This window comes from Oncorhynchus nerka, linkage group LG18 (assembly GCF_034236695.1).
Source record: "Oncorhynchus nerka isolate Pitt River linkage group LG18, Oner_Uvic_2.0, whole genome shotgun sequence".
NCBI classification, from domain to species: Eukaryota; Metazoa; Chordata; class Actinopteri; order Salmoniformes; family Salmonidae; genus Oncorhynchus; species Oncorhynchus nerka.
This window is the reverse complement of record NC_088413.1, coordinates 62,874,585-62,901,857: the sequence shown is the minus strand read 5'-3', so window position 1 is coordinate 62,901,857 and position 27,273 is coordinate 62,874,585. Positions and strand designations below refer to the sequence as shown.

Here is a 27,273-nt window from a genome sequence, read left to right as displayed (position 1 = left end):
AAAAGTTCTGCATACACTGTATATCCTGTCTGTTTCTTCTCATTAGTAGGAAGTGTGTCTTACACCATAGTCAAGTAGAGTAGACTGACTCTTCCCTAGAAGCCTGTCCTCATCAGTGAACTACATGACAGCATCCACAGTCATGACCCAACAATGATCATTAACCCCTCGTGGGCTGGCTGAAGCCACACAAATTATTCTGGAAGTTCTTTCTCTCTTGTCATGGGGAGTGAATGTGGACCTGGCTGTTCAGAGGCTTAGCCTACACTGTCAGACAGCCATTTAAAAGGGAAAATCAAACTCTTGGGAGTCTCCTTTAGAGAAGACAAATGTCCTTCTGATCTATGGGTGAGTTGGGTGGCCATCACCTCTGTTCTTCTGCCATGTTCTGACCAGGCATTATGGCAATATACTGTATGACTAGAAGCTAAGTGCTCTCTGTCTCTTCTTCATGGTAACCAAACCAGGTCTTCTGAGACACTACTTTATGATCATGTGTGGCATGAATCAACATAGCAAATCATAGCAATGGTAAATAAGGCATATTTTCAGTTTCCTACAGGACATTGCAGGCATCGGGATTGTTGTCTATAGTTCAATGAAACCTCAAAAGGGTAGATGAGGAATTAGATCGTAATTTTAGAGCAGACCAACTTGAAATGTCTCCGTACTTGATGTCAGTGTGTACCCGTTTTAGTCCCTCGTCCAGACACTCATTGTAGAAATGATGCATCCACAGGGAGTAGGCCTGCATCCTGGCTTGAGTGTCCATGGTAATTATGCTATTACTCATCCTTTACTAATTAGCCACTTGTGTAGGCCACACCTAAGTTTGATTTAGAGTTTTAACCTAAATATTTGATTAAATAGGCTAGTGAATGAATGTTGAGAAGCTGAGGGAACTAATGTGTAATATTTTGTTGTGTAAGACAAGGGGGGAAATGGAAAGAATAGGAATGATTTTCAAGACAACTTTTCCCTTTTCCCTCAAAGTGTATCCAGAATAATTCAGATTAACATTGTGTCTTTTGAGTTTTTACCCAGATGGATGGCCATTATATTTCATTTACATATTTCAAAATGTCATTGTTTTCTCTTGTAAAGATCAGAAAATTCTTTCAGACAAGTTGAATTGATACTTCCCTATAGCCTGGCACTTTATTTTCTTATTGTAGGTATATCACTGGAAGTCCGGGCTGGAAAACATGGGGGATGTAGGCTTGGTATCTTTCAGACAGTCAATGTCAAACTAGAGCTAAATAAATGGTTTCATTTTGAAAATATCGTTTTTATTTCGATGGATAATTGGAGACAACAGTGTACACATACAATCAAAGCGCTATAAAAGCCAACATTTAAGAAAATAACCTGTTCATAGAAAAAGATTGCATCTAAGGTAAGAGCTTTACGTTTTACAAGAGCTGTGGAGATTGAAGATTTAGACCGGTCCACGACAATTATCACAACTCATAATTTTGACATAACATTTGGCTACAACATGTGAACTGCCAGAACAACCACAGAATAATCACACAACACAACAATACATTACATAAGATAATTGCAAATAGAATAAATAAATAAATACATAAATACAACTATTATGATTAAACAATATTGCAACAATTAATAATAAAATATGTGCCCGCATTCTAAACGAAAACAACCATTATTATGTTGAGTTTTTTAAGGCAGTTATACAGCAGAGTTTTGGTGTGCTTATATTCTAAAGGCATTTGTGGTTCTACTAAAGGGAAAGGTTTCGATAGTTTTAGGTTTTTAAGACAAAGTTGATAAGTCTGTCCTGTAATTCATAAGTTAACATAAAGTTTAATGATATACAGAAATTCACAGTCGGTGAATTAAAAGGCTTTTATGTGAGAAAATACCCATATCAAATTAAACAGTTCTTAGGTCTAGAAGCTATTACTTGAGCACCTCTGCAGCTGTCCTAGAAAAATACATTTAACAGTCAAACTAACGCTTTGTTTTCTTTCGATAAACTAATTTGAGAAAAATCGCAAAATATATGCCTATTTTTATATTCAAGGAATGGATAAGCATTCAACAACCAGCTGATTGGCATTGATAGAATACCTCTCATCAAACACACAAATCTAAACATCAAGTTGCCCTGTCTTTCAGTAATCTAGGTAAATAACTTTTTTTTCAACACTCCGGTCCAAGGCACGCGTTTTCCTGTGTTCAGCAAGCCGGGCGCACGGGCATTTGAAGCAGGATCACCTGCCTATTTTCCGACGGATGGCATTTGTTGATGTGCCTCGTGAGTCCGGGTGAGCTGTAGAAAGTGGCAGGGCAATACTTGCAGGGATACACCTGGGAGCAGTGCATGAGACGCAGGTGTCTCTCCTGGCTGGCCCTGTTGGGGAAATTTTCCCCGCAAACGGGGCAGAGAAGGCAGTCCACGGGGCTCAGATTCAGGGGACTTTGGTTTGGATTTTCCTCTGAGGATGAGGTGGACACTGGCACCTGCTCTTCCACTCTGTCGCTGTTTGGAAACGCGTGGTCCTTGAACATTTTATTCTGCAAGGCTTGGTGTCCCAGAATATGTTTTCTTAGGTATGCTTGACGCTTAAATCTTTTCCCACAATATTGGCAGTCGTATAAACCATCTTCCGAGCCCGATTCAGACACACCTGGGCTTGGGGTGTCTCTGTCACTCATTAGCTCGGCTCTTGAGTCTTTGGCTTCCTCCGGGATGGTCTTGACAGCGGGGTGCATTTTGGTCATTTCAGATTTGATTCTCTGGGTAGATGTTATCCCTGCTGCGCTCTGCGCTCTCGGTTTGTGCCAGCGCCGGTGAGAGGCGAGGTTAGCCGGGCAGCTGAACATCTTATCACACTCAGGACACCTGTACTCAACTCTCACGATCCTAGAGCACTTGTGCTGGGCTAAAGAAAATGTGTCCGCGTAAGCTTCCTTACACAATTGGCAGACAAACTCTCCTAAAGGCTTCCCGCCTGCCGATGTCTGCGTTCTGGGTTTAAAGTCGACAGGAGCCTCTTTGATTTTAAGACCAAGTACCGGAGACGTTGTCATTTCGTCTTCAAAATGCAGTTTTCTGATGGCTTTGGGTTTCTTGGATGCAGGTTTGCTCTTGCGCTCAGTGTCGGATGCGGGCCTCTTGGTACCGCCCCTGATGACTGTAGCCGGGATGCTGCTGGTGATGCCGCTGCGGTTGCTGTTGCTGGTGCCTATTTTCAAATCCACCGGGGCGAACAGGAGATTATCAAAGCTGCTGTTGGAGGAAGATGTCGGGAATGACTCGGCAGATATTGGCGAGCCTAGATTGAAACTTCTCCCGTAATATATTCTCTCATGGTCCTTGCTGATGGGCCGGGTGGGGCTGTAGAGGGCTTGGTACATCGCCTCGGGGTTGCCAAACTGAACCGCTTCAGCATCCAGCCTGGTGATCGGGGCGTCTGCTGCGATGTCCGGCGATGGGGCTGCACGGTCCAAACAGGACGCAACAGAGACAGGCGGAGATGAGTCCATCTGACTCTGAAAGTTTGGGGTGTGATGCTCCTGCTCATACTCATCGGTACGAGTCCTATAGGAAACATGCGCTGATTTCTTGTTTCTTTTTACCAGGAATCCTTTGGGCATCTTTGCGAATGGCAGAAAAGCACTTTGGAGAGGTGGGCGAAGTCTCGGATGATATCCAGGTTTGTGGAATTACAGTCACACCGGGAGCCTCGGTTGCTATTTTATATTTTCGCTAAACTATTGATCTCTGTGTTGCTGAAATGTTTTCGTCTCTAAGGCATAGCTGCACTCTTTTATGCCGGAATAATGCTATTGTTCTCGCCCCTTGTTGCCGCATCTTCAACCAATCAGACGAAACGAAGATCCCAGTGGATTTGGATGTGGGAGTGGGAGGGTTCAAAGCTTGGGTTTGATGGATTTCGTTGGAGGATGTGCAGATAGCTTAGCAGATGTAGTTGCGGTTTATTACGTTAATGTGGGCGCTTGGTCCCTCCCCAAGAGAGGCACACGCCGGGCCCTCCTCTTTTTAAGGTCTGATGGTTCTCTATACAAATGCACACGTGCCACGGCTTTGTGGTTCTCCTTTGGGGGCCACTGAGCTGCCAAAAGGAAATGTCCTTCACTAACACAATCATCAGAGTTTACAATTAGGATGGGGACTGAAGAGGGGTGGGGGTGGGGGGTCTGGTTGAGAAGACAATAAATAAGTTGCAAGGTGTTATTTGCATTTATAGAATAAAAGGCAAAAACATGAACATCTAAAACTTGGGCAAGTGATGTCAGTGTCAATAGTAAAGCAATGGGACACACATATTGTTGTATTGTGGCTTAAGGGGACCAAGGGACAACATATGTGCCAACTGTGTGTGACATTGGCATTGCCTATGGATATTTGATAAGAGAGTTAGTATTTTACACAAATAAGGTAGGACTTCTTAAATAAACATTACTTGGTACGAATGTATTTATTTGGGCACGCGTCTGTCTCGGCAGTTTAACTGGAGTTATACATCAGACATCTCACTGCATACATAAGTAATAAGAAGGGCCTCTGGTCTTGGTACATAATAGCCACGTCTGCCCACGCTGCATATGCAGTTTTCGTTTGAAAAGCAATTTGACCTGTGAAATAGAACTCACGGCCAATCTGGCCCAGGGATAGGCGCGTGCTGTGTGTAATCAGCGCTCCAAACAAAGAGGGCCGCAGCCCGAATGTCAGCCCGCGCGCACCCAGCGCTTCTCGGGTTATTAAATCTGCACCCCTTTTCCAGAACACCTCCCCTGTCCATGTATGGCATGTGATATGGACGTCATGTGCAACGATATATAAAAAAAAAATCTCTCTAACAATCACTGTTTGCAAACTGTTTTTGCTTGATATTGTTCCATTCTTGTTGAAATCACTTGAAACATGATTTTCCTAGTATTCTTCATTTTTGAAATATCAGTTGGCTTTAAAACGTTTATTCTAAACTTTAGGCTACATTCTGAATAAATGATTGTCTCTTGTCTCCTATCTTTAAATCAAGATTGGTTAAATGGATTTAATGAAGTCGCTTTTTGTTTCATGTAGGAGGCTATGATAAAACACTTTTTCAGTGAATCAGAATACGTCTTGCATGTTTGAATTCTTTGAAAATTGATTTAAAAAGGAAATGTAAATTAAGCAAACGTTGTGTTGTGTTTTGTAGGCTACAAAGTCAAATTCTGTTTTTTTCAGATAACTTGTTGTCAGTTTTGTGTATACATTAAATGTAAATGTAGGCCTATAGAATTTTACAGCTATCAGGTTTAGAGAGTATGCTTACAAGGCCGATAATCCAAAGTAGCCTACTATAGGCCTATGTGAATATTTTTGTCTAAAATGCTTGCCTGCGTTTCATCATAATATCTTCAAATGAATGAGCATGCGCCACTTGGCAGAGCGTGCGTTCTTTTTCTTTGCAGGGAAGAATAAATCTCCATCATCGGGTATTGGTCTCCTCATTTGCATAAAGCTGCCGTATGACCAAGTCAAATAATTACACAATCCTTAGCTGAGACATGCGCCTTTTGAATGGTTGGCTCTGGTCTGATGCGTTTTCACTTGCTTGAATACAAACCGTTAGCTTTGTGCAATTCAAATTTTGTCTCTCTGAAATTATACACGGCAATGTTTTTGTACATTGAACATTAACGAGTTTAAAGATAGTTTTTCTCCCCTTATCAGGCCGTATTGTTATAAACACTACAAATAACACTACAAAATATATGTTAGGTCTATGCTACAGGACAGTCACAATCACATTATAGGCCCGCTAACAGGTCATGTCTTTTGGCTATAGTGTTTTTTCGAGAACGTTTCAACTGGCAGTTATGTTAGTCGTGGTTCGTGGGACTAGACGCTTTGATAGCATTTTTAACAAGTTCCTCTTTCCCCGTGATCATTTCTGGAGCGCGTGGGCCGGTGTGGTGGCCTTGGTTTCGGCGGACGCACGTGCTTGTTTGCTCAGTGGCGCGCCCTGCCCTGCGCGAGGGAAAACACTGAAAGATCGGAGCATCATTAGCATACAGCTGCCATTCCATCCTTCCTTCCATAATGTAAACTTCATCCGCTCCTAAATAGACCATCGTTAGAACCCGGTGCCCTACGCCCAACAGCACCCAGATTGATTTAAAGTTGGAAAGGTGATCTTCTCTCTTAAATGTAAAATGACGTTCAGTGTTGTCATCATTCATGTCCAGAGTTTCTGCAATGTTAGTGCTATTCTTATGAGTAGCTGGTGTAGGCCTATTTAACAAAATATCATTCCTTAATGTGCTGCAAGTGGCAACTTTGATTAAATCACAGACAAAAATAAAATGTCAGACATTGTCATTTTTTTACAGCATGATGATATGAGCCTAAAGCATTTACTCAGAAGTAACCTCTTTCTGATTTCATTCATCTCAGACTCAGCTCACAGTCTGCCTATTTTATTGCACCATCTACAGGTGAAGTAAGATTGCAGATCTTGAAGAAAGGGGGCTCACCCTGAATAACTATTGGCTCCCTTTCTGGTCAAATCATTTTGGGTTGCCAGATATGAAACAGAATAGAAAAAGGTCTCAACATTTACATTTACATTTACATTTAAGTCACAAAATCTCTATCAAACCATATTTCTCTTCAGATTATCCATTTCAAATTTGTCCATTAGCCCAGTGTCTGAATCTTACACAAACCCATCTTGCTCGAATGCTCCAATGATGTGACTTTAATTTGCACTCATCATGACATGTGCTTCATGAATGGCATTGTCAATCAATGATTGTAATGGATGAGCTGTTGGGTGCTGGTGCCTGTGTGTAATCTGATAAGAGGGAGGTTCCATTCAGCACCATGGACAGGGCTATTGAGGAATCTAGATTTAATCAGAGGCTGGGGTTTCTAAGAACCAATGCAGCAAGGCTTCTAGCTTTTGTCTCCTTGCAGATGGACAACATGTCTGCCAACATTTGACCTATTATATCCTGGAACAATAATTCTAAAGTATTTTCAACAATATATTACAATACCATCGATCTGAATGGTATGTCACTCACAGAATGCAACCGTCTGTATGGCCAACATTTTTGTGTTGGCACTCCTTACAGCACAATAGTAGCTACCATATAAAAATGGTTCCCTGAAACATGATGTCTCCAAGCCCTGGGGCATATTACATTCACTGATCTAAAGCATCAGAGAGCTGCTCAGAAATCACTCCAGTCTATTGGTTGTATTTCCCGCCAGAGCCTTGTCACCAAGCATGCCCTGGAATGTTAAATGCTAATTCACCTCTGAGCCACAGAGGTGGAAAAAGTGATTGTTCTATCTGGGCTGATTAAAATGTGCTGCCCTGTCTCTCCCCTCAGTGTTCACCTCTGTCATTCCCCACATTCATTTCTCTATTCATGAGTCGAACAACAAAGAGCAGGCAGTGCAGCTGCTGTATTACAGATAATAAGGACAGCAGGCGCCAAGATTCCCACTGCAGGTTTCCCCCTGCTCATTCAATTACCTGACAAGAGTTTGAGACACAGCTGCACTATGGAGGTGCAGAGAGGGAAATTGAGGTACACACGCGGAGGCGCACATACGTTGACATGCACACAGACATAGAGACACACACAGATGCTCTCCCTTTACCCATGACCGTGGATGTTCTTGTGTAAGAACATGATGACTTACATGGGGAACTACTGGATTTTGTTTTTTAAAGACTGGATTTATTTTCCGCTAAGAACAGAATGTAAGGTGATTTACATCCCATGTCATAAACAACCAACCATAATGACATTAGTGACTCAACGTACAGAAATTAAACCAGAAACGTTGCTCAAATTGATTATTTTATGAGGTTACCCTTATTTTGGTGTAACTGTTGAATACAAACAAGATGGCCGCTCAGAAACCTAATGGGCCACATCCTCCCTCGATTGACAAATGGAGCCTCAGAATCCACTCAGCTCTTCATCCTATTTCTCTTTTGTCCAGTGATCCAGGTGTCCATATAAAAAAACATCCACCATCATCCCATTTTTTAGCATGCAAGAGAATCAGCTCACAGCTTGATACAATATACATTTACATAAACATTTTAGTAATTTAGCAGACACTCTTATCCAGAGCGACTTATAGGAGCAATTAGGGTTAAGTGCCTTGCTCAAGGGCACACGGTTAGAGGATTCACGGAATCAGGAGGGAATAAGCAGGAAATCCGGAATCCTCCAATCAGGATTTCTGGAAAACTTTATGTAAAATTCCCCAGAACTTTGCAACCCTATTAGGATAGCCTGAGGTCAGTCAGTCCCATCCATGTAATTTACCCTGAGATGGTTACTATACTTAATTTTCTTCTCATCTGAATACTTAGCATTCATTTCTCATTATGATTTACAGGGGAAAACCCACTATCAAATGAGCCTAAATTACCTTTGTAGCTGAGAAAAGTATGAATGTTTTATGTTATTTAAAGTTTGTACTATTGTATTCATGTGACTGCTTATTTAGCGGTTTTGTTGTGAATAATTTGTAAATCTGTTCCAAACTTGTAATACTTTTTTAATTAATTGATTTTCCCAGTAAGATGTTCTTGAATTAATGAGAAATGCAACAATAGATGAAATAATTTGAGAGGGAGACATGTAAGCCAATCCTCACACATGCACACAAAAACAAATGACTATGTGTGAAGAGTTTGCGATGTCACAGTTCCCTAACAAAGCTTTTCCAAAATTGAAACACTCCTCATTGAATGGCATAATTAGCATTCTGTCATAATTGTGCTGCTTCCTTGGTTATTAAACGATCCCCCTAATTAGTCACTATAATAGGGTTAATCAGACTCTGCTCATCACACTTATTATTTTCTCTCAGAAAAAAAGGGGGGAAAAATGGTTAATTAATTATATCAGTCTTTTCATCAGCGAGGGTACCATACCTCCCTTCCAAATGATTATCATGTTGTAAATGGAAGTAAGGAGCAGGCCGGACCCAGACAAATTAATTAAGTCTTAATTATGCAGTGGGAGTTGGGAGTCGTTTGCATAATAAGCTAGATCAAATGAGATCAGTCATGGAGCGGCTGGTGGAGTTGCCACGCAGACTCACCCTCCGGATGCTCCGAGGCCCCCTCCACCCTTCTACCCCTACCGTCTCCACCACTAGATTTCTCTGCATGTACTCTGTGACCCTGTAGAGACTCAGTAGAGACTCTATAGAGACTCTGTAGAGACCCTGTAGAGACCCCGTTGAGACTCTATAGAGACTCTGTAGAGACCCTGTAGAGACCCTGTTGAGACTCTGTAGAGACCCTGTAGAGACCCTGTTGAGACTCTGTAGAGACCCCATAGAGACTCTGTAGAGACCCTGTAGAGACCATGTTGAGACTCTGTAGAGACTCCGTAGAGACTCTATAGAGACCCTTGAGACTCTGTTGAGACCTTGTAGAGATACCTGTCAGGGAGCTGGAACTGGTGTTGTGTGCTTACTCTGGTATTACCAGGGAGCTTACCGGTTCAGCTAGTTGGGATTCTGCTAGTATTAGATAGTGATTGTGTCCTCTGACCCTAACTCAATGGTAAAATAAAACCTAGTTTACTAGAAAGCCACTCTTCAAATGTATGTGATGACAATAATAGTGCCATTCTAGAAACATAGAATAGAATAGAGTGAAAGACAGAGACAATAGTCCAGCACAGTACTCGGCTAAGGACAATCCTGTTAAGGCTGTTGTATTGGTGTGTTCCCCTGGTGTTCAGGACAGCCTGTGGTTTCCAGGAGGACAGATAGCTATCCCAACAGAGAAGTTGGGTTCCGTGCAGTGCCTTCTGATACTTCCTTCCAGGGCCAGCCAACTTGACCTGAGCACCGTGCCTGGGACCACCTCTATTATCTACCAATGACAGAAGCCCATTGTTAGAGTGACATTACCAAGAAAATGCAGGGTCGGTCTGGGGGCCGATTGATTTTGACTTGGGGTAGGAGGGATTCCATTCTTATGACTGATGGAGCGGACCCCTTTGACTGTCAGCACATGATGAGCATAGGCAGCGGTATGATGAGGGGTCAGGGCAGCTGGTGGGGGTAACAGGGGTTGGATGGGGGGTTGCCTGTATCACAAGATTGAGGGGTGCCTGGACAAAGCGCCCCAACCGACCCCCTGAGTCTATCAGCTACCCTATCCATCACCCGCTTGCCTTGTGATTAGCCTAGCGTCCGCTAATCATTTCATCATCAGAGGGATATAATGGTTTTGACAATAGATGCAGGCTGACTGTGAGGTCCTGCTAGGAGTGTCAGCCCACGGGGCTAAGTGCCAGCAGTGAGCCGTATGCCAGCTGTATAGCGTATGTGCCCCTGTGTGCTTTCTGCCTGGGGTTTCTGACTCCTGAGAGTCTGACGGTGCATGCATGGCCAGATGCTAGGTAATATTTGTGTTTGAACAGTGGTTAACGGTCACACAAGGAAGAGGTCTATTGAGTTTGGGTATTCTGAAACTAACAGCTGCCTTGCTCAGTCCATGTAATCACTGTATTCAACCATGCTGGTCATTTATGAACATTTGAACATCTTGGCCACGTTCTGTTATAATCTCCACCCGGCACAGCCAGAAGAGGACTGGCCACCCCACATATGCTCTCTCTAATTCTCTCTTTCTTTCTCTCTCTCTCGGAGGACCTGAGCCCTAGGACCGTGCCCCAGGACTACCTGACATGATGACTCCTTGCTGTCCCCAGTCCACATGACTGTGCTGCTGCTCCAGTTTCAACTGTTCTGCCTTATTATTATTCGACCATGCTGGTCATTTATGAACATTTGAACATCTTGGTCATGTTCTGTTATAATCTCTACCCGGCACAGCCAGAAGAGGACTGGCCACCCCACATAGTCTGGTTCCTCTCTAGGTTTCTTCCTAGGTTTTGGCCTTTCTAGGGAGTTTTTCCTAGCCACCGTGCTTTTACACCTGCATTGTTTGCTGTTTGGGGTTTTAGGCTGGGTTTCTGTACAGCACTTTGAGATATCAGCTGATGTACGAAGGGCTATATAAATAAATTTGATTTGATTTGATTTGATTCATTGCAATGATGTTTTTGTGTTTCACAAAAATACATTTTTCATTGAACATCTATTGCCATACACAACTTTAGAGGATTTTAAGAAAATTATATAAAGAAGATCTCTAAATCTCATTACACATGGCAGTGTTCCAGTTTGTCTCCTCGTCCTCCAGTGCTCCAAGAGTCTGCCAGTGAGAGTATGACATTAGTGTTAACCGGAGGAGAGAGGCTGCCCCTGAAAAGTTGTTAAACCCACCGGCCTGCTCCAGCAGCTTAGCACCCTAATCAGCCTGAGAGGCCTCATTATAACCAGCTCTGGAGCTCCAAACGGTATATGGTGTGGCTGGTTGGAATATAGTGTGGCTGGTCGGAACATGGTGTGGCTGGTCAGAATATGGTATTGCTGGTCGGAATATGGTGTGGCTGGTCGGAATATGGTGTGGCTGATCAGAATATGGTGTGGCTGGTCGGAACATGGTGTGGCTGGTCGGAACATGGTGTGGCTGGTCGGAACATGGTGTGGCTGGTCGGAATATGGTGTTGCTGGTCGGAATATGGTGTTGCTGGTCGGAATATGGTGTGCCTGGTCGGAACATGGTGTGCCTGGTCGGAACATGGTGTGCCTGGTCGGAACATGGTGTGCCTGGTCGGAACATGGTGTGGCTGGTCGGAACATGGTGTGGCTGTTCGGAATATGGTATGGCTGTTTGGAATATGGTATGGCTGGTCGATACATGGTGTGGCTGGTTGGAATATGGTGTTGCTGGAAGGATGTAGTGAGACCTTTGGGCTAGGAGTTTTTCGGTACAACATGACTTACCTGACCAGAACAAACTCTGGGCTCTAGTCACAAATCAATTGTGATTAATCTGTCTATAGTTGTGATATTATTATTATATAATAAACACAAGTTAATATCTTTCAGTATATGTAATTATATCACAGTCAATTATGTATTAAATTGATGCTAGTACAGGTAAACAATTAGTCAGTGAATGCAATTCTGGTATGAAGGCACTACCAAACAGGGACAGTCTATTGCAGTGCTTGACTTGGGCAGGAGCTCAACGGAACTGAGTACCGGCACCACCAATTTTCTACTGCTTTAATTCCTACACCTCTTATAGAATATTAGCTAAAACGTATTGCAGCTAAATATAAATAGTACCATCACTCAAAATGAGTACTGGCACCTATTTCAGTCCAAGTCAAGCACGGGTCTATTGTAATAACAGGAAATGGTGTAACCTTTTGAGAGGCTACCCAGCCAGCCAGGTGAGAGAAGGGTGAGTTTAGGAGCTCCAAGATCAGGATGCAGCAGGTAACCTGATCTGATGTTGACACAGAGTGGACAGGTGCTCTGAGTCTGACTGAACCCAATTCATGTGTGCTGCTAGTAGACACAGGTCAGCCATTAGGCAACTAATTCAGACCTCTCCCCTCTGCCCTCCCGTACCAGTCTGGTTGCCATGATACCACATTACAGTAATGCAAGATGGCCTGGCTTAAAAAGGAAAGCTCCATGTTTATTTACCTTATGTTCACAGTGGAGAGTTCTCTGAAACATGAATAAGCAGAAAGACTGGACTAGACGGGAACAACAACATAGGTTGAAACTGAAAATGTCTTGTTAGTCTCTTGTTTCTAATAACTATTGAATTAACTTGATTCACTTATTTTGGGACAGTTAAAGGGACAACCTCCCAGCATTTTAATATGTTTTGTTTGCAGCTCAATAGGCCTACAAATCATTTATCATCATCATCCAATCATATTCAGAGCCATCAAAAAAGCAACCTGGTCTCAGAGAATTTTGTATTATTCTGTACATAAAACCTAGACACGCCATTTACTATATAATATGTTACGTTTGGTATGGTTACATTAGACAGATGGTTACTTAAGGTAAAAACGGAAGTAGGATGGTTGGTCGGGGTCGATGGATATACATATATATCATCCATAGACACCCAAAGGTTGTGAGTTTGAATCTCATCACGGACAACTTTAGCATTTTAGCTAATTATCAACTTTAACTACTTACTACTTTTAGTTACTTTGAAACTACTTAGCATGTTAACTCTTCCCCTAACTCTTTTAGCTAACCATTCCTCTAACCCTTTAACCTAACTTGTAAACTTAACCCGAACCCTAACCCCTAGCCTAGCTAACACTAGCGTGCTGGATAACATTAGCCACTTAACTAATATTCGTAGCATACCATATGGTTTGCAAATTCATAGCATATTGTACGTTTTGAAAATTTGGAACATATAATACAAATTGTAATTCGTAAAACATATCATACAAAATGGCCGATGGACATCCAGAAATTATAACATGCTATGCGAAACGGAACATATCATATTAAATAGTGTCTCGGATTTACGTAAAGAATAGTCCGAAATGCTCTGAGACCAGGTTGCAAAAAAAGATTTAGTCTTGATGGCATAAATAGTTGATGGGATAAACCTTGACAATTGTCCTGATCAAATGTGCTTCCCTCTCCTTCCATTAACAGCCCCATGCCAAATAAAGGTTAACAGGCAGAGACGTGACATCTGCTGAGTCCTGATTGGCTGATGGGGATGCGATATGCTCACCTGTTATCCACACACCAGTGCACGGTAAACACTCCCAGTCCGACCTGTAGGAGAGCCCATCTGTTGCAGCGCATTAAAACCACCTTTTTAACAATGGCATCTGGGAAGGGAAAAGGGCAGATTGTGCCACAATGCCCAATAAAAACAGGCTATGCATGATATTTCGCTCCTAATACAGGACTATAGCTCCTCCCTGTACACTGCCCTTTACCAATAAAAGACTGGCAATTTCAAAGACTGTGGATTACTTTGTGTAAAACAGTCTGTTTTAGGCATGGATATCATATTTGTCTTTGTGGGGATGGGGGAAGATTATATCATTAAAGGCTTTGAAGGGGATGATTCTCATGTTGCTGTCAAATAAACTTCATGTGAACTAATAGCCAATAGCCTTTGTTACAAGAAGGAGAATATCATCCTATTCTTCATTTAGAGTTGACCCATTCAGAAAATCTTACGGTACAATAAAGTCAAACATTACTTTTAAGGGTGTAAGGACGGGCATTTACCCAGGTGCACAGTGTGTGTTTTGTTGACAACTGAATTGTAATTAATGTGGTCCTATAGGCTGAATGTGGGCTCTATTTGACCAAATCCAATGCAAATCTAAGTGCTGGCGGCAGCGCTTTTGGGACAGGGGTGTGCTATTTTCACAGCGGTTATTATGAGCGCAATAACTGGCGGTGGTGTGAAAAGGACAAGTTTTGATGAATAAACAATTTGTAGGTGTGAGGAGGGCATGGCCACGCACTGACCAATCAAAGCATTCCATGGCTTAGTGCCACTTTCAAAATAACTGGGAAGTCAGAAAGACTTCAGTATGTTCAAGACAACTGGGAACTCGTGGGAAAAAAACATGCTCGGACTGGGAAAATCGCTTTGAATGGTCATCCAAATCGGAATTCCAAGTCAGAAACCAACTTTCCGACCTGAAGATCACTGCCGTCATGATTTGAGTACCATACTACCGCCTGCAAGCGTTTGTCCCAAGTTCTGTAGGTTATTGACAGTCTTTGCGTTGCCATCAACTCCAATTCAGCTGGGGGCACTGGGGGCAGGAATATTGCAACCTGGACTCAGAGGTAGACATAACATAGTAAATGTAAATCCGGGACACTCCAATTAGTATGATATGTTACATTTCATATGATATGTATTAATCAGGACCTCAGACTAGGGTGAATGTTAACCTTCCTACAGGACAACGACCCTAAGCACACAGCCAAGGCAACGCAGTAGTGTCTTTGGGACAAGTCTCTGAATGTCCTTGAGTGGCCCAGCCAGAAACCGGACTTGAACCCAATTGAACATCTCTGGAGAGACCTGAAAATAGCTGTGCAACGACGCTCACCATCCAACCTGACAGAGCTTGTGAGGATCCGCAGAGAAGAATGGGAGAAACTCCCCAAATACAGGAGTAATTGCTGCTAAAGGTGCTTCAACAAAGTACTGAGTAAAGGGTCTGAATAATTATGTAAATGTGATATCAGTTTTTTAATACATTTGCAAACATTTATTTTTGCTTTGTCATTATGGGGTATTGTGTGTAGATTGATGAGGGGGAAAAAAACAATTTAATCCATTTTAGAATAAGGCTGTAACGTAACAAAATGTGGGAAAAGTCAAGGGTTCTGAATACTTTCCGAATGCACTGTAGTTGCAAAGGAGCTAATTAGTTAAAATGCTAAAGTTATGTGAGATGAGATTCGAATCATTCAACTTTTGGGTTACTAGACGTGTGTGTTATATTCATTGAGAGGCTATGCTTTGGTTGTTAATCAAATGAAAAGAAGTGGGAAAACACATTTGTTTTATATGTTTCTAAATACGAGGTTTACGGGCACAAAAACCACATCTCTCTTGTTGCATGTGCCAATCAAACCAAATCAAATTTGATTTGTCACATACACATGGTTAGCAGATGTTAATGCGAGTGTAGCGAAATGCTTGTGCTTCTAGTTCCGACAATGCAGTAATAACCAACGAGTAATCTAACCTAACAATTTCACAACAACTACCTTATACACACACAAGTGTAAAGGGATGAAGAATGTGTACATAAAGATATATGAATGAGTGATGGTACAGAACGGCATAGGCAAGATGCAGTAGATGGTACAGAGTATGGTATATACATATGAGATGAGTAATGTAGGGTATGTAAACATTATATAAAGTGGCATTGTTTAAAGTGGCTAGTGATGCATTTTTTCCATCCGTTTTTCCATTATTAAAGTGGCTGGAGTTGAGTCAGTATGATGGCAGCAGCCACTCAATGTTAGTGGTGGCTGTTTTACAGTCTGATGGCCTCGAGATAGAAGCTGTTTTTCAGCCTCTCGGTCCCTGCTTTGATGCACCTGTACTGACCTCGCCTTCTGGATGATAGCGGGGTGAACAGGCAGTGGCTCGGGTGGTTGTTGTCCTTGATGATCTTAATGGCCTTCCTGTGACATCGGGTGGTGTAGGTGTCCTGGAGGGCAGGTAGTTTGCCCCTGGTGATTCGTTGTGCAGACCTCACTACCCTCTGGAGAGCCTTACGGTTGTGGGCGGAGCAGTTGCCATACCAGGCGGTGATACAGGCCGACAGGATGCTCTCGATTGTGCATCTGTAAAGGTTTGTGAGTGCTTTTGGTGACAAGACAAATTTCTTCAGCCTCCTGAGGTTGAAGAGGTGCTGCTGCGCCTTCTTCACCACGCTGTCTGTGTGGGTGGACCAATTCAGTTTGTCCGTGATGTGTACGCCGAGGAATTTAAAACTTACTACCCTCTCCACCACTGTCCCGTTGATGTGGATAGGGGGGTGCTCCCTCTGCTGTTTCCTGAAGTACATGATCATCTCCTTTGTTTTGTTGACATTTCGTGTGAGGTTATTTTCCTGACACCACACTCAGAGGGCCCTCACCTCCTCCCTTTAGGCCGTCTCGTCGTTGTTGGTAATCAATCCTACAACTGTAGTGTCGCAAACTTGATGATTGAGTTGGAGGTGTGCATGGCCACACAGTCGTGGGTGAACAGGGAGCACAGGAGAGGGCTCAGAACGCACCCTTGTGGGACCCCAGTGTTGAGGATCAGCGGGGTGGAGATGTTGTTACCTACCCTCACCACCTGGGGGCGGCCCGTCAGGAAGTCCCATACCCAGTTGCACAGGGCGGGGTCGAGACTCAGGGTCTCGAGCTTGATGACGAGTTCGGAGGGTACTATGGTGTTAAATGCTGAGCTGTAGTCAATGAACAGCATTCTCACATAGGTATTCCTCTTATCCAGATGGGTTAGGGCAGTGTGCAGTGTGGTTGCGATTGCGTTGTCTGTGGACCTATTGGGGCAGTAAGCAAATTGGAGTGGGTCTAGGGTGTCAGGTAGGGTGGAGGTGATATGGTCCTTGACTAGTCTCTCAAAGCACTTCATGATGACGGAAGTGAGTACTGCGGGGCGGTAGTCGTTTAGCTCAGTTACCTTAGCTTTCCTGGGAACAGGAACAATGGTGGCCCTCTTGAAGCATGTGGGAACAGCAGACTGGGATAAGGTTTGATTGAATATGTCCGTAAACACACCAGCCAGCTGGTCTGCACATGCTCTGAGGACGTGGCTGGGGATGCCGTCTGGGCCTGCAGCCTTGTGACGGTTAACACGTTTAAATGTTTTCCTCACGTCGGCTGTAGTGAAGGAGAGTCCGCAGGTTATGGTAGCGGGCCGTGTCAGTGGCACTGTTTTGTCCTCAAAGCGAGCAAAGAAGTTGTTTAGTCTGTCTGGGAGCAAGACATCCTGGTCCGCGACGGGGCTGGTTTTATTTTGTAATTCGTGATTGACTGTAGACCCTGCCACATACCTCTTGTGTCTGAGCCATTAAATTGCGACTCTACTTTGTCTCTATACTGACGCTTAGCTTGTTTGATTGCCTTGCAGCTACACTGTTTGTATTCGGTCATGTTTCCGGTCACCTTGCCCTGGTTAAAAATAGTGTTTCGCGCTTTCAGTTTCGCGTGAATGCTGTCATCAATCCACGGTTTCTGGTTTGGGAATGTTTTAATAGTTGCTGTGGGTACGACATCGCCGATGCACTTGCTAATAAACTCGCTCACCGAATCAGCGTATTCATCAATGTTGTTTGACGCAATGCGGAACATATCCCAATCCACGTGATCGAAGCAATCTTGAAGCGTGGAATCAGATTGGTCGGACCAGCATTGAACAGACCTGAGCGCGGGAGCTTTCTGTTTTAGTCTATCTATAGGCAGGGAGCAACAAAATGGAGTCGTAGTCAGCTTTTCCAAAAGGAGGGCGGGGGAGGGCCTTATATGCGTCGCGGAAGTTAGAATAACAATGATGCAGGGTTTTACCAACCTTGGTAGCACAATCGATATGCTGATAGAATTTAGGGAGTCTTGTTTTCAGATTAGCCTTGTTAAAATCCCCAGCTACAATGAATGCAGCCTCAGGATATGTGGTTTCCAGTTTACATAGTCAAATAAAGTTTGTTCAGGGCCATCGATGTGTCTGCTTGGGGGGAGAATGTATGCGGCTGTGAGAAGAGAATTCTCTTGATAGATAATGCGGTCGGCATTTGGTTGTGAGGAATTCTAAGTCAGGTGAACAGAAGGACTTGAGTTCCTGTATGTTGTTATGATCACACCACGTCTCGTTAATCATAAGGCATACCCCCCCCCCTCTTCTTACCAGAAAGATGCTTGTTTCTGTCCGTGCGATGCGTGAAGAAACCAGGTGGCTGTACCGACTCCGATTGAGCCATGTTTCCGTGGAGCAAAGAACGTTACAGTCTCTTATGTCTCTCTGGAATGCTACCCTTGCTCGGATTTCATCAACCTTGTCAAGAGACTGGACATTGGCGAGTAGTATGCTCGGGAGTGGTGCACGATGTGCCCGTCTCCGGAGCCTGACCAGAAGACCGCTTCGTCTACCCCTTTTACGGCGTCGTTTTGGTTCGCTAGCTGGGATCCGATCCATTGTCCTGGGCAAAACATAGGATACAAAGTCATATTCCTGGTTGTAATGATGGCGAGTTGACGTTGCTCTTATATCCAGTAGTTCCTCCCGACTGAATGTAATAAAACCTAAGAAAAAAAAATACTGCATAGTTTCCTAGGAACGCGAAGCGAGGCGGCCATCTCTGTCGGCGCCGGAAGTTGAGTGCATATGGGCACTGTGCATCACAGCTGGATAGACTGCACTTCCATTGTCAAGATCCATGCCATAACCAACCATAAGACCAGCTTTCTGATGGTCTTAAATATCCACTCTAGTGCTTACTGAAATTTGCACATGTTTTAAGAACAAACCTCAGATATTGCCACCCCTGCATAAGCGAGCTCATTAAAGACAACTAAATGACCAATCCTGATGCTAAGGTTGGAGAATAAAAGAGTGCCGACTTTAAAATTCTAGTAGTTTGCCTAATTTCCGTTTACATGACAAAATGAGCAAGCGATAGTGCAGAGAAGAATCATTGTACCATCTACACCGCTGTGAAATATGTTGTTTGAAGCTGGTGTACAAAACCCGAAAGTAAAAGACATAAAAACAAAACTTAAATCCAAATCTAATTATTTATATAGCCCTTCTTACATCCGCTGATATCTCAGCTGTACAGAAACCCAGCCTAAAACCCCAAACAGCAAGCAATGCAGGTGTTGAAGCACAGTGGCTAGAAAAAACTCCCTAGAAAAGGCCAAAACCTAGGAAGAAACCTAGAGAGGAACCAGGCTATGAGGGGTGGCCAGTCCTCTTCTGGCTGTGCCGGGTGGAGATTATAACAGAACATGGCCAAGATGTTCAAATGTTCATAAATGACCAGCATGGTCAAATAATAATCACAGTAGTTGTCGAGGGTGCAACAGGTCAGCACCTCAGGAGTAAATGTCAGTTGGCTTTTCATAGCCGATCATTGAGAGTGTCTCTAGAGAATTGAAAACAGCAGGTCTGGGCCAGGTAGCACGTCCGGTGAACAGGTCAGGATTCCATAGCCACAGGCAGAACAGTTGAAACTGGAGCAGTGGATCGGCCAGGTGGACTGGGGACAGCAAGGAGTCATCATGCCAGGTAGTCCTGAGGCATGGTCCTAGGGCTCAGGTCCTCCGAGAGAGAGAAAGAGAATTAGAGAGAGCATACTTAAATTCACACAGTACACCTGATAAGACAGGAGAAATACTCCAGATATAACTAACTGACCCTAGCCCCCCGACACAAACTACTGCAGCATAAATACTGGCGGCTGAGACAGGAGGGGTCAGGAGACACTGTGGCCCCATCCAATGATACCCCCGGACAGGGCCAAACAGGAAGGATATAACCCCACCCACTTTGCCAAAGCACAGCCCCCACACTACTGGAGGGATATCTTCAACCACCAACTTACCATCCTGAGACAAGGCAGAGTATAGCCCACAAAGATCTCTGCCACAGCAAAACCCAAGGGGTGGCGTCAATCCAGACAGGGAGACAACGTCAGTGACTCAACCCACTCAAGTGACGCACCCCTCCTAGGGACGCCATGGAAGAGCACCAGTAAGCCAGTGTCTCAGCCCCTGTAATAGGGTCAGAGGCAGAGAATCCCAGTGGAGAGAGGGGAACCGGCCAGGCAGAGGCAGTTCGTAAAGAACATGAAACAAAAATAGCAGCCATAGAACAGATTTACCACTTCTTAGGCTTGCTTTCAAATAGAATGATAGATCTATAACTCACATTTCAATGTGAATTTGGTCCTGTCACCCAAAAAGTTACATAATGCAGCTAACAGTTCGAGATTGAAAACTAGCATGCGTTTGACAATTGCGCTGGAGTAACACCAGTCGAAATAGAGTACTTTAAAAGCCGAAAATAGAGCACTTGTCAAATAGTCTGTGGAATTGTACCTGTAATGGCCGTTGGTGGAAGAAGGTGAGGACCAAGGTACAGCATGGTACATGTTCATCATTTTAATGGTAAAGCTGAACACTATACAACAAGCAACAAAAGAACAACGAAACAGTTCCATCAGGTGCAAAACACACTAAACAGAAATTAACTACACACAAAACTCAGGTGGGAAAAGGCTACCTAAGTATGGTTCTCAATCAGAGACAATGATAGACAGCTGCCTCTGATTGAGAACCACACGGCCAAACAACAAAGAAATCCAAAACATAGAAAATGAACATAGAATTCCCACCCTAGTCACATCCTGGCCTAACCAAAATAGAGAATAAAAACCTCTCTATGGCAAGGGAGTGACAGTACCAAAGACTTGTCATTGTAGAACTGTGTCCTCTTGTGTTAGATAGTTTTTTCAGAATAAGTTCAATGTGTGTAGATGGTGGACACACTAATGATCACTGTTCAGTCAGTATACGTTGTACAATCAAATTCTAAAGTTAAATATCACACAACTCATTTCAGCCTCATCTCATGGTAAATCTAATCTTAAACCTTGTAGGCTAAGCCTACGTGCACTCAGTTCGGTCTGATATGTCAGCTTCCTGCATTTAGATGGGTTAAAACTCAAACACACAGAGCTTGATATGTCAGCTTCCTGCATTTAGATGGGTTAAAACTCACACACACAGAGCTGTACATTTCAGTGTAGAGAAACACACTGTAACATTCAGATACACACAAACCAAGATAACAAGGATGGCTGTGTCTGTCAGTGCAGGGGATTCTGAAATCATTGAGGTTGAAACAAACCTTTCTGAGGATTCGGCAAACTACTTCAATATGAAGATAAACAGAGCAAAAAAAACTGAGGTAGTCCAAAAATCGGGTAAGAGCAACTGGGTAAATTGCACTTTAGCCTACACAATTGTGTTTGTTGGCTGCTAAGATGGGAAGGTGAAATATTTGAACCACAGTCCTTGCATCCCCAAAGCTTTCTTGCTATAGAAGGTCCAGATTCGCTAGCATTGTAAAATGATGTGCGTTGTAATATTTTCCAATACATCGCTGTTCTTTCTTCTTTTCCTTGTATTTGTGTCAGTATTGATTTCATTGTCAAAAAATAAATGAAGACTAAAAACCATGGGCTGGTTGCCCAGACACAGATTTAAAGACCTGGATTAAAAATGTGAATATCCTTTGTTTTTTAGGTGAAATACTAGGTATAATTTGGGTCTGGGAAACCGGACCTATGAGTTTTTGAAGTCAGTAACTCCACTCCAACCATGTTCACTGATACAGGGGCTGTGTCCCCAAATGTCACCATATCCCATATGAGGTGCATTACTTTTGACCCAAGCCCTATATGCCCTGGTAAAAAGTAGTGTACTACATAGAGAATAGGTTGCAGTTTGGGGCGCAACCAGGTTAAATGTGTGTTGGTCCTCAGGTCCTGCAGGTAAAATGCTCTATATACTGGTTGGTGTCAGCTTTGGGCTGATGTGTGTTCTGCAAGTCACTCTGAACATCTCCTTGCGTCTTGCCCACTGTGAGTTGAATTACTTCTGTTTATAGTGCGCTTTTAGAATGATACACTCTATAGCTAGATAGCAAAATTAAGACATTAAAATATACAGATTCATTAAGCAGGACAGTAATGTGTAATGTAACCTTTCTGAAGTTCTCAAATAAAAAGCATATGTTCTGTCCACTGATGAAATAAGAAACACATTACTTCTTCTTTCAGCAAACTCAACCACAGCTTCTCTGTCTTATTCCAGCTAACTTCTTGGAGGAACAGATAAAATGGTTAGAGACCAGTTATAACAACCTTACTGAAGAGAAAAAACATCTACAGATTAGTTACAACAACCTTACTGAAGAGAAAAAACATCTACAGATCAGTTACAACAACCTGACTAAAGAGAGAGACAAGTCCACTGAGCTGGGTGAGTAATAAAGTGTCAAGTGTGTGTGTGTCAGTGTTAAAGACCTTTCTTCTGAAACTTGTCAGTCTATTCATGTTCAGAGAAATGAATGCTATTCCATGCGAGAAATTGCCAAGAAACTGAAGATCTCGTACAACGCTGGGTACTACTCCCATCACAGAACAGCAAAAACTGGCTCTAACCAGAATAGAAGGAGGAGTTGGAGGCCCCAGTGCACAACTGAGCAAGAGTACAAGTACATTAGAGTGTCTAGTTTGAGAAACAGACACCTCACAAGTCCTCAACTGGCAGCCTCATTAAAACGTACCCAGATAACACCAGTCTCAACGTCAACAGTGAAGAGGCGACTCCAGGATGCTAGCCTTCTAGGCAGAGTTGCAAAGAAAAAGCCATATCTTTGTCATTATGGGGTATGTTGAGAATTATTTTTTTAATTCAGGCAACAAAATGGGGAACAAGTCAATGGGTATGAATACATTGGACACAACTACTATTGTTCTCAACTTTCTGTGTGCTTGCTTTTTCTTTGTCATCTGTTAATATTGAAGTCAATAGGATTAATTTTTTTAATATACAGTTGAAGTATATTACACGTAGGTTGTGTAACCTACACTTAGGTTGTACACTTAGGTTGAAGTCATTACAAATATTTTTTCAACCACTACACAAATGTCTTGTTAACAAACTATAGTTTTGACAAGTCGGTTAGGACATCAACTTTGTGCATGACACAAGGAATTTTTCCAACAATTGTTTACTGACAGATTATTTCACTTATAATTCACTGTATCACAATTCCAGTGGGTCAGAAGTTTACATACACTAAGTTGACTGGGCCTGTAAACTGCTTGGAAGATTCCAGAAAATGATGTTATGGCTTTAGAAGCTTCGGATTTGCTAATTGACATCATTTGAGTCCATTGGAGGTGTACCTGTGGATGTATTTCAAGGCCTACCTTCAAACTCAGTGCCTCTTTGCTTGACATCATGGAAAAATCCAAATAAATTAGCGAAGACCACAGAAAATAAATTGTAGACCTCCACAAGTCTGGTTCACCCTTGGGAGCAATTTCCAAATGCCTGAAGGTACCATGTTAATCTGGACAAACAATAGTACGCAAGTATAAACACCATGGGAACACACAGCCATCATGCCGCTCAGAAAGGAGACGCGTTCTGTCTCCTAGAGATGAACGTACTTTGGTGCAAAAAGTGCAATTCAATGCCAGAACAACAGCAAAGGACCTTGTGAAGATGCTGGAGGAAACAGGTACAAAAGTATCTATATCCACAGTAAAACGAGTCCTATATCGACATAACCGGAAAGGCCGCTCAGCAAGGAAGAAGCCCCTGCTTCAAAACCGCCATGAAAAAGACAGACTACGGTTTGCAACTGCACATGGGGATAAAGATCGTACTTTTTGGAGAAATGTCCTCTGGTCTGATGAAACAAAAATAGAACTGTTTGGCCATAATGACCATTGTTATGTTTGGAGGAAAAAGGGGGAGGCTTGCAAGCCGAAGAACACCATCCCAACCGTGAAGCACGGGGGTGGCAGCATCATGTTGTGGGGGTGCTTTGCTGCAGGAGGGACTGGTGCACTTCACAAAATAGATGGCATCATGAGGCAGGAAAATTACGTGGATATATTGAAGCAACATCTCAAGACATCAGTCAGGAAGTTAAAGCTTGCTCGCAAATGGGTCTTCCAAATGGACAATGACCCCAAGCATACTTCCAAAGTTGTGGCAAAATGGCTGACTCAGGTACACCAGCTCTGTCAGGGGGAATGCGCCAAAATTCCCCCAACTTATTGTGGGAAGCTTGTGGAAGGCTACCCGAAATGTTTGACCCAAGTTAAACTATTTAAAGGCTTTGCTACTAAATACTAATTGAGTGTATGTAAAAGTCTGACCACTGGGAATGTGATGAAAGAAGTAAAAGCTGAAATAAATCAATCTCTGTATTATTATTCTGACATTTCACATTCTTAAAATAAAGTGGTGATCCTAACTGACCTAAGACAGGGAATTTTTACTCTGATTAAATGTCAGGAATTGTGAAAACCTGAGTTCAAATGTATTTGGCTAAGGTGTATGTTAACTTCCTACTTCAAATGTATATATATATTTTTCTTTTTACCCATTTTTCTCCCCAATTGGTAGTTACAGTCTGTCCTATTGTTGCAACTCCCGTACGGACTTGGGATAGGCGACGGTTGAGAGCCATGCCTCCTCGGAAACACAACCCTGCCAAGCCGCACTGCTTCTTGACACACTGCTCGCTTAACCCGGAAGCCAACCGCACCAATGTGTTGGAGGAAACATTGTACAACTTGCGACCGAAGTCAGCGTGCATGCGCCAGGCCCGCCACAGGGAGTCACTAGAGTGCGATGGGACAAGGACATCCCGACCGGCCAAACCCTCCCCTAACCTGGACGACGCTAGGCCAATTGTGCGCCGCCTTATTGAGCTCCCGGTCGCGGCAGGCTGCAGCACAGCCTGGGATCGAACCCGGGTCTGTAGTGACACCTCAAGCACAGCAATGCAGTGCCTTAGATTGCTGCGCTGCTTGGGAGGCCCAATAGCAACTATTTCACAACCAAGATATTTGAAGTGGCTTTAAGATATCAAGCACGCAAAATGCACAATTGCGCAACGGCCATTTATCAGGGGGTGCTGTAGCAAGGGTGCACCCCTACTTCCCACGGCTATGGCTACAACTTCAACGTTTTATATTTTATATGTTAATGCATGACTACTAGCAGTGGGTTTTATAATTAGTGTTAGTGTTAGTGTTAGTGTTTGAGTTTTTGTTTCCTCATTTGTTTCCTCATTGGTGAACAAGCCCCAAAATAAATGTGCCTATGATATTAGTATGTACACATAAAGATGTAAACAAATGAATCTCTCTTGAACAATGAAATTCAGAAAATTATGGAGCTCTATTTTAACAGTGAAATATAACAACAATAACCTATTGTCAACTCACAATTCATGACAGTCGCTGGATTAGGTTGTACATCAAAATATCTTGAATCATGCATTCCTGCTTGGACATGTTAGATGTTAGAAACAACATATTTATTGAATAGCCTACCATCTCAGTAGTCCATTACACAGTCTAAAGCAGAACACGGGATGTTCCCCAATGCTGGAAGAGGGGCCTTGAGTGAAAAAGTTTGGGAGCCCCTGGTCTAAATATATTTTCTATTGAGTGACGCCAACTGAAAAAGTGGCACTGGGGAAAATGTTAGAGACCTGTCAAGGGGTGTGATTTTTAATCTAGAATAACAACTAATTTGGATGTTGGGAAGAAAATTATGCGATAGAATGTTATGCAGAAAAATATGTTGGTAGTACAAGGCTATGGTAGTTGGCTAGTTGGTAGTACAAGGTACAAGGCTATGTTTGTGCAAATAGAAATCAGTGATTTATGTTTACTATAGGCTAATGAAGCAATCAAAATGTGATGTGACTAAAATATGACTAAAAATAAAGGGCATTATGCTAAAATGGCCCACTGTTTTCATAATTTTGATAATAACTAGACTAAATCATTATTCAAATGACAAAAAAGTGACTAACACTGAATTGTATTTTAGTCAAAATTAGTAAGATTAAACTAAATCTAAAAAAAAGAGTGCTAAAATTAACACTGGTGTGTGTTGGATCAGCTAATAGCTCATGCACACTCCAGCTGGTAGAAAGCACTTTCATGTTTTCATATTTTCTCCTGATCTCTGTGTGAAAGAATGGAGGACGTTTAACACCAGCTTGTACTACATCTCCAACGACTATAAAACTTGGGAAGACAGCAGACAGGACTGTCTGAAAAGAGGAGCAGACCTGGCAGTCATAAACAGCGAAGAGGAACAGGTGAGTGAGTGAGTGAGTGAGTGAGTGAGTGAGTGAGTGAGTGAGTGAGTGAGTGAGTGAGTGAGTGAGTGAGTGAGTGAGTGAGTGAGTGAGTGAGTGAGAGAGAAAGAGAGAGAGAGAGAGAGAGAGAGAGAGAGAGAGAGAGAGAGAGAGATTGCCTGTTGTCAGTTCAGACCTTCAAGGTTCAAACCAATGATCCTCAGGCTACAGGTCTCATCAAAACTTCCCTGCATTCAGTGAAGTTGTATCATGACGTAACTGTTGCTTTCTTTCTTCCAAGGTGTTTATCAGTCAACTGAACAGCAAGCCCTGGATAGGTCTGACTGACAAGGATTCTGAGGGGACCTGGAAATGGGTGGACGGAACCCCACTGACCACAGCGTAAGAGATCGTAACTGTTTCTCATAACATAATTTTTAAAATGTATTATGAAACCATCGCTTGACCAGACTCCGGCATGGTCTGGATGAGTTGAAATGTAACATCAGTATGGTTTGTAGGTTTTGGTCTACTGAAGAGCCTAATGATCGAGCTGTGAATGGAGAGGACTGTGTCAGCCTTTATTACCATACCCAGCCTGTATTGAAGAACTGGAATGACCTAGCATGCAACACAGAATTTATGTGGATCTGTGAGATTGTAAATGGCTGATACACAGACACACCCTTAGAGATAGCATTTTTTTTTTACATGTATTCTTGTTTCTTGTCTATAATACATGCATTACAGATGTTATTTGGCATTTTAAGTATTTGCTTTACTGTTATTAGCCGTTACTGGATTGCATTCACTGTGGAACCATTTTCACAAGTATGTGGTACATTTCCATAACTCAGTACAAAACTCCAAACTGGTCACACTTGTAACGGAGCCGGTCTTTCATTAAAAACCTCTCATTGTGCATTCA

The 27,273-nt window shown here is 42.9% G+C and overlaps 2 protein-coding genes across 3 annotated transcripts; one reads left to right on the top strand and one right to left on the bottom strand.

Annotated features, from left to right (window-relative positions):
* Positions 1 to 1,275: 1,275 nt before the first annotated feature.
* On the bottom strand, positions 1,276 to 3,977 carry LOC115146660 (insulinoma-associated protein 1a-like). Its single transcript, XM_065003288.1, has one exon. It carries the CDS (start codon positions 3,625 to 3,627, stop codon positions 2,206 to 2,208), a length of 1,422 nt encoding a protein of 473 aa, XP_064859360.1. The 5' UTR covers positions 3,628 to 3,977; the 3' UTR covers positions 1,276 to 2,205.
* Positions 3,978 to 21,197: 17,220 nt separating this feature from the next.
* On the top strand, positions 21,198 to 27,273 carry LOC115146319 (CD209 antigen-like protein E). Of its 2 annotated transcripts, XM_029688332.2 has the most exons (6): positions 21,198 to 21,426; positions 21,988 to 22,086; positions 22,319 to 22,486; positions 26,242 to 26,366; positions 26,647 to 26,747; positions 26,867 to 27,273. In XM_029688332.2, the coding sequence occupies exons 1-6, from the start codon at positions 21,297 to 21,299 to the stop codon at positions 27,015 to 27,017; spliced, it is 774 nt and encodes a 257-aa protein (XP_029544192.2). In that variant the 5' UTR covers positions 21,198 to 21,296; the 3' UTR covers positions 27,018 to 27,273. The 2 variants fall into 2 exon arrangements, with proteins under 2 accessions (XP_029544192.2, XP_029544193.2); XM_029688333.2 differs by lacking the exon at positions 21,988 to 22,086.

Excerpts from the sequence above, each read along its gene's own strand:
- LOC115146660 (XM_065003288.1), bottom strand. The coding sequence starts at position 3,627 with ATGCCCAAAGGATTCCTGGTAAAAAGAAACAAGAAATCAGCGCATGTT.
- LOC115146319 (XM_029688332.2), top strand. The coding sequence starts at position 21,297 with ATGGCTGTGTCTGTCAGTGCAGGGGATTCTGAAATCATTGAGGTTGAA. Across the intron at positions 26,367-26,646 it reads TAAACAGCGAAGAGGAACAG|GTGTTTATCAGTCAACTGAA; the intron begins GTGAGTGAGTGA and ends CTTTCTTCCAAG. Across the intron at positions 26,748-26,866 it reads GGAACCCCACTGACCACAGC|GTTTTGGTCTACTGAAGAGC; the intron begins GTAAGAGATCGT and ends TATGGTTTGTAG.